The sequence below is a fragment of the Schistocerca gregaria genome, chromosome 8 (genome assembly GCF_023897955.1).
Source record: "Schistocerca gregaria isolate iqSchGreg1 chromosome 8, iqSchGreg1.2, whole genome shotgun sequence".
NCBI lineage: Eukaryota > Metazoa > Arthropoda > Insecta > Orthoptera > Acrididae > Schistocerca > Schistocerca gregaria.
This window is the reverse complement of record NC_064927.1, coordinates 405,172,680-405,188,624: the sequence shown is the minus strand read 5'-3', so window position 1 is coordinate 405,188,624 and position 15,945 is coordinate 405,172,680. Positions and strand designations below refer to the sequence as shown.

The 15,945-nt window shown below is 43.2% G+C and overlaps 1 protein-coding gene across 2 annotated transcripts in view; it reads left to right on the top strand.

Moving 5' to 3' along the window:
- LOC126284766 (roundabout homolog 2-like) overlaps positions 1 to 15,945 on the top strand; it is a 273,663-nt gene that overhangs the window by 205,654 nt on the left and 52,064 nt on the right. For both annotated transcript variants that reach the window (XM_049983926.1, XM_049983927.1), the window contains exons 10-13: positions 2,538 to 2,763; positions 5,552 to 5,667; positions 9,996 to 10,183; positions 13,534 to 13,688. In XM_049983926.1, the coding sequence (XP_049839883.1) occupies positions 2,538 to 2,763; positions 5,552 to 5,667; positions 9,996 to 10,183; positions 13,534 to 13,688 (685 nt within the window). The remainder of the gene's footprint in view (positions 1 to 2,537; positions 2,764 to 5,551; positions 5,668 to 9,995; positions 10,184 to 13,533; positions 13,689 to 15,945) is intronic.

The following is a 15,945-nucleotide window of genomic DNA, read 5'->3' as shown; positions in this document are numbered from 1 at the left end:
GGGTTTTCTAAAATTTTGGGAAGTTCGACCAAAGGAATACTCAAGTTGGTTTGTGGAACCTAAGGAGACGTGGAAGAGAAGTCGGAAAAATATTCAGAAATAAAAGTAAAACCCTTAGATGACAAAAGAATTCGTAGCATCTTCGAAAACCACAAAAGATCGAGAAGCAACAGGTTTAAATCGAATGAGTACAGCCTTGTCGTTACACCTTCAATTGTTACATTTGTTTAATACGTACTGGGAGCAAGAAGACGCACCAGGAAATTGGAAGAAGACGAAAGTAATATCGATATATATGAAAACAGAAAAAAATACGAGAATACTACTGAAGGATAAGCTTGCTTCAAACACCATATAAACTATATGCAAGAATTTTAAAGAGGAGACTGGGAACAGTAGCACAGTGTTTGCTATTGGAGAAACAGGGCGTATTGAGAAATGGACGATCAACGGCTGACGCAGTTGAGAAACAGAGAGTTTAACAAAGAGACATATATTGCTTTCGTATAGTCTGAGAAAGCTTTCGATAATGTGGTTAGAGAAAAGGTATGGAGAATAATCGAGCACAACTTTATTTTATATCAGCTGTCAAAGGTCCTGTATAAAGAACCGTCATTAATCTTGGGTATGTAAGACATATTTACAGGACTAGTACAAATAAATAAAGGATTGTGATAAGGCTGAATTTTACTCCGTACACTGTTCAATATTTACATTGAGGACGCAGTTTGCAGATGGAATACTATAACGAACACTGAGGCTAGTTAAACAATTCGGTAAAGCTAAAATAACTCCTATATACTCAAGACCTTTACTAATATTTTCGGAAGAACAATTTTATGAACTAAACTATATGTTTGTATTTCAACTATCTTGGTTGTAAAATATCTTATGAATACTAAGACGATACTCAAATTAAGTTAAATAGATTTGAAAATATCTGTGGGACAAATAGTAAAACTTAAAGAGTAAAACACAGAAGGAAGCATTCTCGCATTGCCAATCCCATTATATAGAAGTGAATCGTGATCACTGGAAAAAGAGATAAAGAGAGAGAGAGAGAGAAAGAGAAGAGAGAGCGAGAGAAAACATGCAATGATTAGAAAGGACATTTCTTAGAGCAGTAAAGGGATGTAAAAGAATAGATAAAATACGAAATTAAGATAATAAAAAGCAGTTGAAAATTTGCTGTGTGAAAGAAAAACTGGGTGAAAACAAAAATAAAACTAATTTACATCTAGAAAGGATTGATCTATTGAGACGGTCACGTCAGCTGAAGAACTTTAAACAAAAAGGCAAAAAAGATGCTGTCAGACCAAGAAAGCGTGGGAACCGTAACATAGCACAATTGACCTAACACAGAAGAAGAAGACGGGAACATTGAAAATATGAAGGGCAAATAAGTGTAAAACTATAGCAAAATCAACTAAACGCATAGTGCATCGAAGTTACTGACTGCTAAATGACCATCAGTTTTGTTTTAGGAAAGATAAAGGCACCAGAGAGCAGTTCTGACGTTGCTTTTAATAATGGAAGCAAGACTTCAGAAAAAATCAAGACACTTTCATTGGATTTTTAGTGCTAGAAAGCGTCCGATAACGTGAAATAGTGCAAGATGTGGGAAATTATTGCGAAAGTAGGTGTAAGGTATAGGGGTAGATGGACAATATAAATATGTTCAAGGGAAAGAGGGAAAAATAATAATAGAGGATCAAGGACAAAGTGACAGGAAGAAAATGGTGTAAGGCACAAGTGTGGTATTTCGCTTCACCTCTTCAGTCTTTACACTGAAGAAAGAAAAGCAAAAATAAAAGCTAGGTTCAAGAGTGGTATTAAAATTCAGGATGAAAAGATATCAGTGATAAGTTTCGCTCATAACGTCGCTGCAGTGAACGTAAGGAAGAACTGTAGAATGTAATGAATGGAATGAGCAGTCTAATGAACTCACACTATGGATTGCGAGTAGACCGAAGAGGAACGAAAGTGATGGTGAGTAGCCAATGTAAGATTAGCGACAAACATAGTATCCAAACTGGGGATTGCGAAGTGAATGAATTCTGCTACTTGAGAAGCAGAGTAGCATACGACGAACGAAGCGATGAGAAGCAGACTGAGTGGTGACCAGTAGCAAGTTCATATGACTTCACTGTATGAAACACTGCGTCAGGTCTGGAGATCAACAACTGCGTGCCGTCAGCAGTCAGCCTCTTATTGGGAAATGCTAGAACCGGAAATCCCTTCAGAAATATATCCTCAACAGGCACTCTGTCTGCTACTCTATTAGCGCGTCTAGAGCTCTGCTGAAAAGACTTAATTTTGCAGTGAGTCAGAAATCCAACTGCATGCTTTGTGTAGAGAATAAAAAATATGAAAGCACTCACGCACCACAGTCAGAGTACACATAACAACAATGGAGAAGCACTCGGCCGAAAGCTCGTGCATTTGAAAACACTTGACGCGGCTGATAGGTGTACAATGTTTTATGCCTGAGAACTCATCAGCAAAACAGATATTAGCACTGGCGATGATGTTGGCAGGTGTTGGGCGCTGAGGAGCTGGTGGAGGGTGTGTACGTGCGCTACCGCGACCTGTCGGCGGCCGAGCCTTCCTTCGGCCTGGTGACCGTGATGAATGCGGGCGCCACCGGGTACACCGTGTCCGGGCTGCGCGCCTTCACGCGCTACCAATTCTTCTTGGTGCCCTTCCACAAGGCTCTCGAGGGCCGGCCCTCCAACACCATCACGGCACGCACCCTCGAGGACGGTAAGCAGTAAGCCAGCTACTCTACACAGTTCCTGGATATATATAGATAATTATACAATGCAGCACTTCCCGACTGTATTTGCGTCCTTGAGGATTTTTGTTCGTACGGTTTTAGGCCGTGGTCCTAGGTATCGTTTTCTGCCGAGAGGGAACTCTAGAGCACAGTCTATGGATGCCCACTCAAATAGATATGTACATTCATAAAAATTTCAGTCATCATACCAAGCAGAAAAAGACGAGTGATCAAAACATTAGTCAACCGGGCTAAATGAGTCTCTGAACCACATTACTTTGGGGACAAGATCGATTATTTAAGAAATGGTTTGAGAAGAAACAGCTACTCCGATAAAAGGCTACAGCCTAAAAGATCTAGTAAACAGGGTCAACTGAAGGGAAACTTTTCTTCTCATTCGTAAAAACCGCTGCCAGTTGCGTCGTCGGATGAGGTATGGAGGGGCATGTGGTCAGCACACCACTCTCTCGGTAGTTGTCGGGTTTCTTGTCTTAGGAACTGCAACTAATCGCTCGAGTAGCTCCTCAGTTCTCGCCGTGAGCCTGAGTGCACTCTCTGCCAGTTCTCCCAGCTTGGAAAAATCCCTGGCAGTACCATGAATCGAACCTGCGTCCTCCGCTTGACAATCAGCCGTGCTAACCACTCAGCTATGGCGCGGACGTCACCAGAGTGCTGCCACAGTACTGACACTATCTTTAAAGAAACAAGGAAGGTGTGCAACATGTGGACACTGCGAAGGACCTATGTTCGCCTCTTGCCACAGCAAGAGTGTATAAAATCACTTGCAGATAATGTCCAGTGTACGTCGGCTGTGGTGCAAGCCAGTGACGGGACTATTTGCCTGACTGCAGGTGGATTTCAGCATTTCCTCGGCATGGCACTAGGAGAGAGAGAGTGGTGGGTCTACCGTCCTAGCTGACTCTCAGCCACGGGAAAGGTCACCGGTGTCAATTCATATCAGGCTGACTGGACCTGGGGCCTTCCTAGAGCGAATGGAAAGAAGGAAAATTCTAACACCCATTTCGAGACTGAACCCGGGACCACTAGGCCCGTAGTTTAGTGCTGCACCCGACAGGCTGCAGTCCTCGTACCTCAGCCAGCTAGTTTTTACATTCTCTCCGATGGTACGTGTCTTGCCGTCTGTCAGCAGGTGGTGTCACTTCGACATTGGTCCTCCTTTCAAGGTAAAAATCTCCAAGTTGTTAAGCCTCTCTCAGCGGGTTGGACTACCTACTTTCAGCTTTCTCTCTGTGGAGGAGATCATTTTAGCTAGGTTTCGTATCAGGCTCTGGCTTTTTGCCATCGCCACTTGTTAAGTGGATCTCTACCACCCCTTTGCAGTCACTGCCCTCAACCTTTGACGGACCGCTTTTTCCTGACGGAATGCTGTTTTTTTTTTTTTTTTTTTTTTTTTTAAAGCACTTACGTTCTCGTTTGTGGTTGCTGTCTGAGTCGTCGGCCGTTTTAGCTAACGACGCGCGGGCTGTCGATCGCGTTTTACTTTTTACCCGTCGGAGCAATATGGCAAAGGCCATTTAATTTTTAGTTCAAAACCTCCGTTTCTCTAGGGCATATTTTATAGACTTATCTTTACGTCCCTGTTTATACCTGTCTCCTCTTCCGTCGATTGAGATGAATATGTAGTTGTTTTTAACTCCTGTCATTGTCTTCGTGTTCTACAGCTCTGACGTAGGCGCGTACGACCGTAAATGTTTTTGCGCCCTAAAACAAAACAAAACCCCAGGTTTTAGCAACAAAAGGACAATAGGAGTCTAAGAAACACGGAAAAATCGACAGTAGCAGATTATTATCCGAGACCCAGGAACCATCAGATTCGTTCCTCCGATACCATGGTTTTGTCAACGTCCAATAATTTCTACACTCGTATGTGCAGAGGGCCCATGGAAAATCGAAAGCATAAAAAAGTGTTTTAAAAGAAAAGAAGAAGATCTGATTATAAGAATTAGATAAGCTATTCTAAATAAAGGAAACAGCTACAATTCTTTCCCAGTACAAAGTCCATAACATACGTCGGCGCGATTCTGCGTTCTTTGACAGCTGTCTGATGACGCCACGAACCGATCTTACGTGGACATGTGTAAACAGTTCGGTCTACTTAGTTTGTTAAAGTCTGATGCAGTTTTCTGAGTCTTGCATTTTCTAGTGATGTCTCTAGCACTGCGAAACGAAACTTCAGCAGAGAAATACGCCTCGGACCACGGTGTAAAGTATGAAAGACAACAGAAATCAACAATTTGGACGTGATGTCTACGGGCAACTAAAAACGTTTAATTTACGTTTTGCCAGACGCATTTCACATTAACTTATTCAGCGACCGTCAGTAGCCTGTATTACACTCACACTATAAACTATTCTGGACGTGTCATTCTGATGCTGAACACTTGCAGCTTGTGTACGAGGTGCTCTTTATGAACCCTAGTCGTTTGCTGGTAAAGCTGTTTTTTCCGCCTACACCACTGTTTGTAGCTCTTTAGTACCATGGTGCCATATGTGAGTTAAAGGTAATAAAATTAAGAGAAAAAATTTTCGTACTTCAGGCCACTGAAGATGCCTGAATAGATCTAGGTGAAATGTGTCTGGCAAAATGAAAACACGATTTATTCGTTGTTCATAGACACAGCAAAAAAATCATTAAAATATTACTACAAGCAACCGAGAAGTGAGAGGTGGAGAATGTTCAAGATTATATCTCCTGCAAAGGTTTCGCAGCTCGCATGCACATTAATGCCCGTCTTACCTTCCTCCTTTGTACAGCTCCATCAGCATCCCCAGAAAATGTGCGAGTGAGGAGGCACAATTCTACTGCAGCCAGTATCTTTTGGGATCCTGTTGCGCCTGAGTATCTAAACGGAATGCTTCAAGGATACAATGTAAGTAATATTAGTTGTTATTTTTAAACAAAGCTTCCACGTAAACTGCTATGATTTAAAATGCTGGTACATCTTTCTGCTTCACGAAGGCCTTCTGAAGCAGTCCAACAATAATTAATTTATTGTGAACTTTTTGTAGTTTACATCAAATTAGTGAGTAAGAAAAAAATACCGATACTATTCCACTAAAAGAAATCATTTAAATATTTAGGGAGCAGTGACTTGCTGTAATGCAAACTTGGACTGAGACTTCGTGATCATGTGATCAGTGGTGAAATTTGCCTTCAGTAGCGAGTGGGAGGTATCGTGGAGAAGACGTAAAGTTGTCTACTGTGGTATGGACACGTACTTTGGACGGATCAAGAAACAACGGAAAAACGCGGGTTTTCGCGTTTTCAATGATAAACGACCTACAGGGATGACGTTGGTTGCCTGTTTCCCATCATGACACCCCGTCTCCACCCTTACCAAGTGCCAGACCCCGCCAAGTGGAGACAAAGAGACAAATAAGCGAACACTGTTACATTTTGCGAAAAACACCGAGAAGAAAGAAGAAAAAGAAGAAGAAAAGCAGAAGAGCAGGATTTAGGGGCTATAACAAGACGGTACCGGGGTTGGGAAGGCAGATTTATTGGAAGAGTCCTGGGAAATGTCAATGCGTCTGCAAAGGAAATCTCATACAAGACGCCAGAGTGACAAACCCTAGTCCATTCCTTTGGAGTTGGAGGTGTGACGGTCGACATCGAACGAATTCGTAGTAGCAGTGCTAGGACCGAAGAAGACTGATGTAGCCCAAAAGGAAGTGTTTGGTGAACTTCAATGCAAATCTCTGAAAAAAAAAGCGGACAATGTTTTTGCAGAACACTGCTGGATAAATATAATTACATGTGGTGTCTGCTCTTTTGGCCATGTCCGAAAGAACAGATACCACATATAAGGTGCGACGACGGAGGATCCTTTCTTTTAGTGGGATGTGTGTAATGGTTGAAAGAGAAAGCAAAAATATCGAAAAGTTGTTGACTGTTTTACTTCGAACTTTTCTACGATATTAAAATAAACATAGGCTACGTATTTTATGAGGAGAAAGTAGTCAGTAAAAATCTTCAAATTTGTTGACCGACATACTTCACATTTTTACGTGGTAGTCTAATAGAAATAGAAACAGCTACGTATTTTTTTAAGCAACAGTGAACAGGTTTTCTTTTAAAACAGACTGTGACGAAACAAATGCCGTGCTGAGCTGAAAAAAAAGTGAGTGGTTTCGATTCCTTTCTCGCTACCTGTTTTAACAGATAAAAAGAAACTTGTATTTATGGTTTATCAGCTTATTACTAGAATACTATTACGGCAGCTGATTCATCCTAAAGTTTGTAATCCAACCCGATTGCAGATTAAAACTATGCGAAATACTATCACTGACCCTACCATCCTCCCAGATCCAAGAGCAGGGGGTCTCTCATATGCCATACAGCTATGATCCCTTCAAGTTTACCCATTCACTTCAAGAGATTTCATTTCCGAGTCAAGATTAAGTTGGCAGTAACAACAAACAAGGTTCAAGATCAGAGAAAGGGGGAAGAGGAGGCGGACAGAAGGGTTGGGGATGGACATGGAGAGAGGAAAGACGGAGATGACCATAGAGAATGCGGAAGAGAAGGTGCAGACAGATAGGGACATAAGGTGATGGACAGAGAGGGGGTCAGGAGATAATGGACAGAGAAAGGAGGAGGAGAAGGTGAACAGAGAGGGGAGGGAGGAGGTGATGGACAAAGAGAGTGAGGAGAAGGACATTAGGGCGTATACCCGACTCCCATACACATTCAGCAACTGAGAATCATTGCTGGGTTCGCTAGTGCACTATATGAAGAAAAGCATCCGGACGTCTATTGGTGGACATTATTATGAGGTTTGTCCACCATTCCTCTTTATGACGGCTTCATATCTGCTGGGAACGCTTTCGGTGAGGTGTCTTAATGTCTGTGGAGAAATGGCAGTCCATTCTTACTCATGAGCTGAAACCAGAGATAGCAGTGATTTTGGACGCTGGGATCTCGAGCGAATTAGACATTCTAACTCATCCCAACGGTGTCCCATTGGGTTCATGTTGGGTGTCGGGGCAGACGAGTAAATTGCCGGGATGTTATTGTCCACAAACTATTTCCTCACCAATGCTGCTTGCTGCTTTCGAAGGGTACATTTTCATGCTGGTACTGTCAGGTACTCCAAACTTTTCCTGTACTGTAGCAGTAAACAGAACTGTAAAATGTATTCACGTAAAAAATGGTTCAAATGGCTCTGAGCACTATGGGACATAACTTCTGAGTCCTCCACAACTTAGAACTACTTAAACCTAACCATCCTAAGGACATCACACACAACCGTTCCCGAGGCAGGAATCGAACCTACTACCGTAGCGGTCGCGCGGTTCCAGACTTTAGCGCCTAGAACCGCTCGGCCACCCTGGTCGGCGTATTCACATCCTTCGGCATTTTTCACTCCCACTCCCTAATCTCAGAAGACACCCCCATAATATACCAGCACCTCCTCCACATGTCGCTGTCGTCACCACAAATGACAGCATACAATGTTCTCCAGGCATCGACCGAATTCAAACCCTTCAATCGCGGCGCCACATAGTATAGCGTGATTCATCACTCCAAGTTACTTGTTTCCAATCATCATCTGCTTTACTTCTTCTCAAGCGTCACTTAGCACCTGCCTCTGAAAAGTGTGATTTCTGATGAGCTGGTCGACCATTCTTTTTAACTCGCTAAGCACAGTTGTCGTCCTAGAGGGACTGCTCGTAGCACTTTGGAACTCACGAGTGATTCCTTACGCTGATTGCGTCCGACATTTTACAACGAGCCTTCTGAAGGCTCAACAGTCTCTGTTCGTCATTATTTAAGGTCTGCCTGGTCTTTGTTAAGGAGCGGTTGTTTCTTCCTGTCTCCACTTCACAACCGCGTCCTAAGCTGTAGACTTGGATAACTTAAAAAAGGTTCAAATGCTGCTGATGGATTTGTTACTAGACACGGCGATTAGTCCTCGTTGGAAGTCATTGAACTCTCAAGATTCACCCGACCTGCTGTCACTGCTTCTCTACTGACAACACGGTACTCCACGTGACTTTCTATACTGGCGGCTCCCGCTCCCGTTGAATCAGTCTTGCATTACATACAAGTGTCCGCATGCTTTTGATCATATGATCTAGTTGCATAAGTAAGTACAGTGATTCTCGTATAGTTGAATAAAAGAAGGAAAAATAACTTTCTTAGATATTGGAGAATGGTCATAACCACGTTGGAAACCGCCTGAATTTAAACAAATGCGAATACGTACATATTATGGTGATTAAAATTTAACATAGCCACAGGAAAAACCTTATCAGTCTAGTTATGTAGTTCATGGCAGCTGTAATTACATAGCTGATGTGTCAATGTCATGTTGCAGATTTTTTATGTAAACAGCGAAAAAAAAAAACGGTGCACTGGCAAGCACACAGTCCGCCATCTAAAAAACTGTATATCAAGTTTTATCAAGCAGCCTATGTGACAGGTTGTACGTGTATTCCATATTTCATTTATCATATTTTATCGACAGTCTATTATTTGTACTTACTTTAATGATGCATTGCTTATGTCTATCCAGACATCGGGAATTGATATACAGCAGCAATTTAAATGCGAAACAATTAGTGGCTTACACGTCTCCATTTATAATAACCGTAGTGTGAATGCTAGTTTTTCTGCCGTTTGCGTTGATCGTTACTAGTTTGTCTTCCACTTTTAAATGTACTCCTCGTTTGTAATGAGAAGCCAGAAGAAAGCGTCAACCGACACATGTGAAAAGTTCTGCAATAATTCTAAGAAAAGCAGAACCTCTAAAGCAGTGTTAAGTTTATTACTTCGACAGCTTTCGTTTCACGTACAAGTTCAGTCATCTAAATTTTTTTTCTTTTCGTGTACCATTTTATTTGCTTCGTCAAAGACGGCTCGCTCGACGTGCCAAATAATCCTTTCTGAATATAAATGTTTTGTATCGTAGCTCCAATTAGTGTTGTTAGTGCTATCGCACAAAATCTGTGTTACGATTATTATCGCCAGAAAACAACGCCGCATTGTTCGTAGGGTTGAAACGGTCATGTTCGTCTTCCCGTGTTGTCTGCTGTTCTCTCCTGTGGAAACGTTTGTTCACAATGAACAAGAGATTAATAGTAAACAATGGCGAGTTGTTTGCGAATGCTTGTTCCAGTGTAAACAGCAGTGTAGCGTTACGACTGATATGCCGATGTGACACGGGTTGTAATACACTCGTTTCCTCCCGAGCAGGTGCTGGTGATGGTAAACGGCAGCAGCGTCTTCGCGCACCTGTCCGTGAACGCCAGCACGGCGTCACTGCTGCTCAACAACCTGACGTCGGATAGCGTGTACAGTGTGCAGGTGTCGGCCTACACAGTGGTCGGTTCCGGGCCCTTCTCCACGGCTGCCGCGCTCGGGGGCGATCGAAGTTCTCCCAGGTGAGCATACTCTATGTCTACTCCAGACGCCAAACTCACTGTCCTGCGTCTTTAACACTCAGGCAATTTTCCCTGAAAGAAAAGTCGATTGTGTTTAATTTTAAAAATATTACGGGTGCCATTTCTGGCCTCGGAGCTGTGTGTGGAGGGAGCTTTGGTATGGGTTCTCCAGCAATGCGGGGAGTACAGTCAAGAAGGCTTCCTCAGAAGCAACATCTTTTATTGAATGATGCCTTCCATACTGTGTAGGGGAATAAAAATACGCGTCAGTTGTAAGTAACTGAACTTTTATATTGCACGACCGGTATCTAAAGCTCAACCATGAAGTGCCACCAAATAATTAAAAAGTCTTGAACGTGAGGCGGTCGCCGCAGTCAGTCAGAAGGAATGAAACCCACGCCCAACAACGCATCGGAGTGTAGGTGTAGCAACCCAAGCTTTGACAGCCAACGAGGAACAGCATTATCAGCTGTCTAGGCAGGTGACCCAGTTGCAGTAGTTAGGCTCCCTTCCCTGAGTGTCCTGCCCCGCATTCAACAGCTTGAAGGCTCTCCCAAAAAAATCGTTACGACAGCCTACTACAAGTTAATTGTAGTATAGTAAAAAAGAGCAAATGTAATCTCCCATAACAATCACTGTTATCGCTTTATCCAAAAGTAGAAACGCATTTGCACAATCTCCATAAATACAATTACGTTAAATTAAATGTAAATATCAAACCGAATGAAAAGTGACGAGTCGAAATTATTTGACTTACATCAGAGAAAACCTAAGAAAAATTTGTAAATGGAAAATCTGGGACAAGAAATAAGACATTCGAGTTTTGTCGCTGACACTGTAATTTTGTCGGAGATTGCAAAGGATTGGGATGCTCATTTGAATTGAATGGGTTCTGTATTGTAAATAGGTTATATGAATATCAACAACAGTACAACAAGGGAAATTCAATGTAGTCGAATTAAATCAGGTGACGGTAACAGGATAAGATTAGTAAATGGGACACAATAAAGAGCAGATCAGTATATGGGCAGCAAAGTCACTGTGAATGACCGAAATGGGGAGGTTGTAAATAGAAGACTGTAATAGCAATAAATACTTTCTTAAAACGAGAAACATGTTAAAATCGATTACAAATTTATATGTTAGCAATTCTTTTCTTATGGTACCGTATACACTGAGTCGACGAAAGTCATGGGACACCTCCTAATATCGTTTCGAGCCTCCTTTTACCCGCTGTGGTGCAGCAACTCGAAGTGGCATGGACTCAACGAGTCGGAATTTTCAAATGGTTCAAATGGCTCTGAGCACTATGGGACTTAACATCTAAGGTCATCAGTCCCCTAGATCCTAGAACTACTTAAACCTAACTAACCTAAGGACATCGCACACATCCATTCCCGAGGCAGGATTCGCACCTGCGACCGTAGATGTCGTGGGGCTCTATACTGAAGCGCCTAGAACCGCTTGGTCACAGAGGCCGGTCGTTGAAATTTTCCTGAAGAAATATTGAGCCTTGCGGCTTCTATAGGCCTCCATAGCTGCGAAAGTGTTGCCGGTGCAGCATTTTGAGCGCGAACTGACCTCTCAATTGGCCAGCTGGAGTGTCCGTGCGGTTCTAGGAGCTACAGTCTGGAACCGCGTGACGCCTACGGTCGCAGGTTTGAATCCTGCCTCGGGCATGGATGTATGTGATGTCATTAGGTTAGTTAGGTTTCAGTAGTTCTAAGTTCTAGTGGACTGATGACCTCAGATGTTAAGTCCCATAGTGCTCAGAGCCATTTATACAATTTTTTTATTGACCTCTCGATTATACCTTCAAACAAATCATGAAAAATTGTGGCCCGTGACATCGTTGTTTGGGAACTGAAGTCTATGAATTCTACGAATGCAAATGATCTCCAAGTAGCCGGGCATAACCATTTCCAGTCAATTTCCGGTTCAGTCAGATCAGAGAACCGAGTCCGCTCCGTGTGAAGACAGCCCACACCATAATGGAGCAATCGCCAGCTTGTACAATGCCTTGTTGACAACTTGTCCATTGCCTCGTGGGGTCTGCGCCACACTCGAATCTTATTATCAGCTCTAGCTAACTGAAATCATGACTCATCTAACCAAGCCACCCACGACTTTCCGGTAGTCTAGGATCCAACCGCTATGGCCCTAACCCAAGAGAGGTGCTGAAGGCGATGTTGTGCTGTTAACAAAGGCACTTGCGTCGGTCGTCTACAGCTATAGCTCACAAATGCCAAATTTTGCCACACTGTCGTAACGGATACGTTCGTCGTACGTCCCACATTTATTTCTGCGATAATTTTACAAAATGTTGCTTGTCTGTTAGCACTGACAACCTTAAGCAAACGCGGCTGCTCTCGGTCGTTAACTGAAGGCCTTCGGCCACTGCGTTTTTCGTGGTGAGTGGTAATGTCTGAAAGTTAGTATTCTCGGCACACCTTTAACACTGTGGTCTCGAAATACGGAATTCCGTAACGGTTTCCAAATGGAATACCCCATGCGTCTAGCTCCAACTGCTTTCTGCATTCAAAGTTTGTTAATTCCTGTCGTCTGGCTGTAATCACAATGTAAAGCTTTTCACGTGAATCACGTGAGTACACATAACTGCTCCGCGTATTCATTCCCCGTTTCCATCTTGTCTATGCGATACTACCACCATCGGTATTCGTGCATATTGCTATCGCATGACTTTCCTCACTTCAGCGTATGCATGGAGTGTAATCTTGAACGGAAGTGAAACATGGACGGCAGACAGCCCGTGGTAAGAAGTGGATGGAAGCATTTGAAATATTGTGCTATAGAAGGATACTGAAAGTTATCTAGGTATATCGAATAGCTAATGAGGAAGGGACGAATCTAACTGGGGAGAAAAGAAAGGTTGAAAGGAAACTTCTTTTGACGATGACCGGTTTCAGTTAGTAATGGCGATCCTCAGATCTGAAACCGGTCATCGACAAAAGAATTGATATTGTGATCAAAGACTGGAATAAAAAACATTTGACAGTATTGGATCACTGTTCATATACTCGGCTGTGTCGTAGCTGATGAAAGACTAGTCAGTTTGGTAGTAGAACGACTTTCCTATGTGGAAGGGGAGTGGGGGCTGATGAAAATTGTAGAGGTCGAACAATGCTTGAGGACAGTTACAGGATCAAAAGGATGTAGGTCACATAGTTACGCTAAGGTGAAGAGGTCTGCACGCAGTAGAATACATGGAGAGCTATATCGAAACAGACTGAAGGCTGCAACATGAATTGGATATACATGTAGATCGTGTGTGACAGGTCGGCTGATGCAAAGTGTGTTGTGACGGCTGTGCTGTGTGGTGTGTTTGGTAGGGTGCAGCCGAGCAGGAGCGTCCACAGCGTGGTGCAGGAGACGTGGTTCCCCGCGGTCATCGTGGGACTCGTGCTGGCCGTCTCTCTGGCGCTCTCCGCCGGCTACTACCTGAGGCACCGGAAGGCCATCAAGAAAGACATCAGCAACCTGAACGGTAAGAACAGCACCAGGCGTGCGAGCGAGCCACGTCTTGTGTCTCACAATAATAGAAAATAGTTTAAGGAACTGGAAAATCAGGTGCACGCGTACTAATTTATAAGACACGTACAAGACCATGAAAAAAAAACTGATAATAAATGTAGGTGACGCAGAAAAGGGCTGCATATGCCATGTCATAGGTCAAAAATCCACCATTGTGAAATCACAGTCTTAAAACGGTAGCTATTTAGTGACGATCGCTGGGAGCTATGTAACTGACACCAACCGGACAAAATACTACTTTTTCCTTTCAAAGAGCTCATTGATCGTTTTGGAGCGCTGTGTATGGTGTATAACTGGTACCAGGCCGTAGTCTGACTCTCCAACGTTGGCAGTTTGAAAATTTTCCTGTCGAATTGAATGCCGAAAAGATATTTCGGTCTTGCAGCCGGTCGCCCCCAAATACACTCCGCGACGTTTCGACTGGGCACCTACCACCCGCCTCAGGTGAGCCACCGAAGACACCGTCTTCGACGGCTCAGCTGCAGAGGCTGATAGGTGCCCAGTCGTAATGTCGCGGAGTGTAGGCGTAACTAACGACGACCGGCTGCAAGACCGAAAGTTTTTTGAGTCCCCACCATTGTCGTAAGTCATGATGGTGAATTAAGACGTAAACGTCGGACTGTCGTGTGAAATCGGCGCAGTAAAATGGGTTAGTGTTGAGGAATGACAAAGTGATTAGAAGGGAACTACTATGTACAGATGTTCCTATGACCACACCGTGAAAGAAGTTGCCTTGTTTTACGGTGAAGCAACGCTGTCTGTCCAGCGTAGCCGACAGAAATTTGAGACGACCGTCTAGTCTTATGAACGACAGTCGGTGTCATTCTGAAAAGTAAGTACGTATGTCAGTGGAAGCAGGTCCACCTTGATCAGTTTTCGAGCAGAGATTGCTAAAGTACCTGTACGGAGTTGATATTTGGATTATGCATCTTCCCAAAAGGCTATTGCTAACAACAACACCTAAAGTTGTATGTCTTCAGTAGATCAAACAACACAGAAACTGGGCAGTAACATATTAAGGGCGTATAGTGTACCCTGATGAGCCGCGATTTCGTCTCCGTTCAAATTATCTAAGAGGTTGAGTTTACCGACGGCCCAGTGAGGCGTCTAACCCACAATGTTCGTAGTGTGTGTAGCTCAGGCCGAAAGTATTATTTCACTAATGTTCAGGGGTGATTTCTACGCCATGAACATAAACTAGGATGTTTATTTCGACAGTCTCGGGGACAAAGTGTCGCCATATCTTCTGCTTCTTCACAACGAGTATACTCTGGACACACCTGTCTTCCAAGAGGACAGACTGCTGTGTTCTCAGGGCAGCACGCATGCGTTTGTCATTTGACGAACGATCACGTAAGCAATCGCACCGCGACTGGACCGTTAAACCACCCGACCATAACCCCACAAAAAAATGTCTGCTACTGTTTGAGACAGCGGGTGAAATGTAGCATTCGAATACTCAAAATTTGATAGCTCTACGACATCTGAACACGAACAAGTACTATAGAACAACTGAGGAAACTCTCTTCCACAGCTAACTGAAGCAGTTATCAAGGCTGGAGACTGAGTTAGACAGCATAGCGTGATGTCTCCTACGGATTACTAATTTTTTTGACGGCGTGCGACTTCTTATTATTATTATATTTGTTGTGAGGAACTGAGAAATGAGACTGAGTTTCTACGCAGTTAATTAATAGTTTGTGCCATTTTAATATGGCCGGCCGATGTGGCCGTGCGGTTCTAGGCGCTTCAGTCTGGAACCGCGTGACCGCTACGGTCGCAGGTTCGAATCCTGCTCGGACATGGATGTGTGTGATGCCCTTAGGTTAGTTAGGTTTAAGTAATTCTAAGTTCTAGGGGGACTGATGACCACAGATCTTAAGTCCCATAGTGCTCAGAGCCATTTGAACCATTTAATATGTTTTCTAGCTGGAAACACATTTGAACATGGAATTTTACTTAATTAGCTAAAATTAATATATTTGGACTTTGCATATCGTTAATTATTTTCTAGGACCGCTGACTGTTAGTTTTTATAACACTCGCAATGAATATGTATATATTGAGTCAATACCATATTTGTGTGGTTACTGAATTCAATCGATACTTCATGACAGTGTTTTCGTTATTGGCAGTCTGCAGGATGGGAGAAACGTTTGGAACAGCGTTGGATCAGTTATGTGGTTCACGAATACTAAGGGACGCACAGT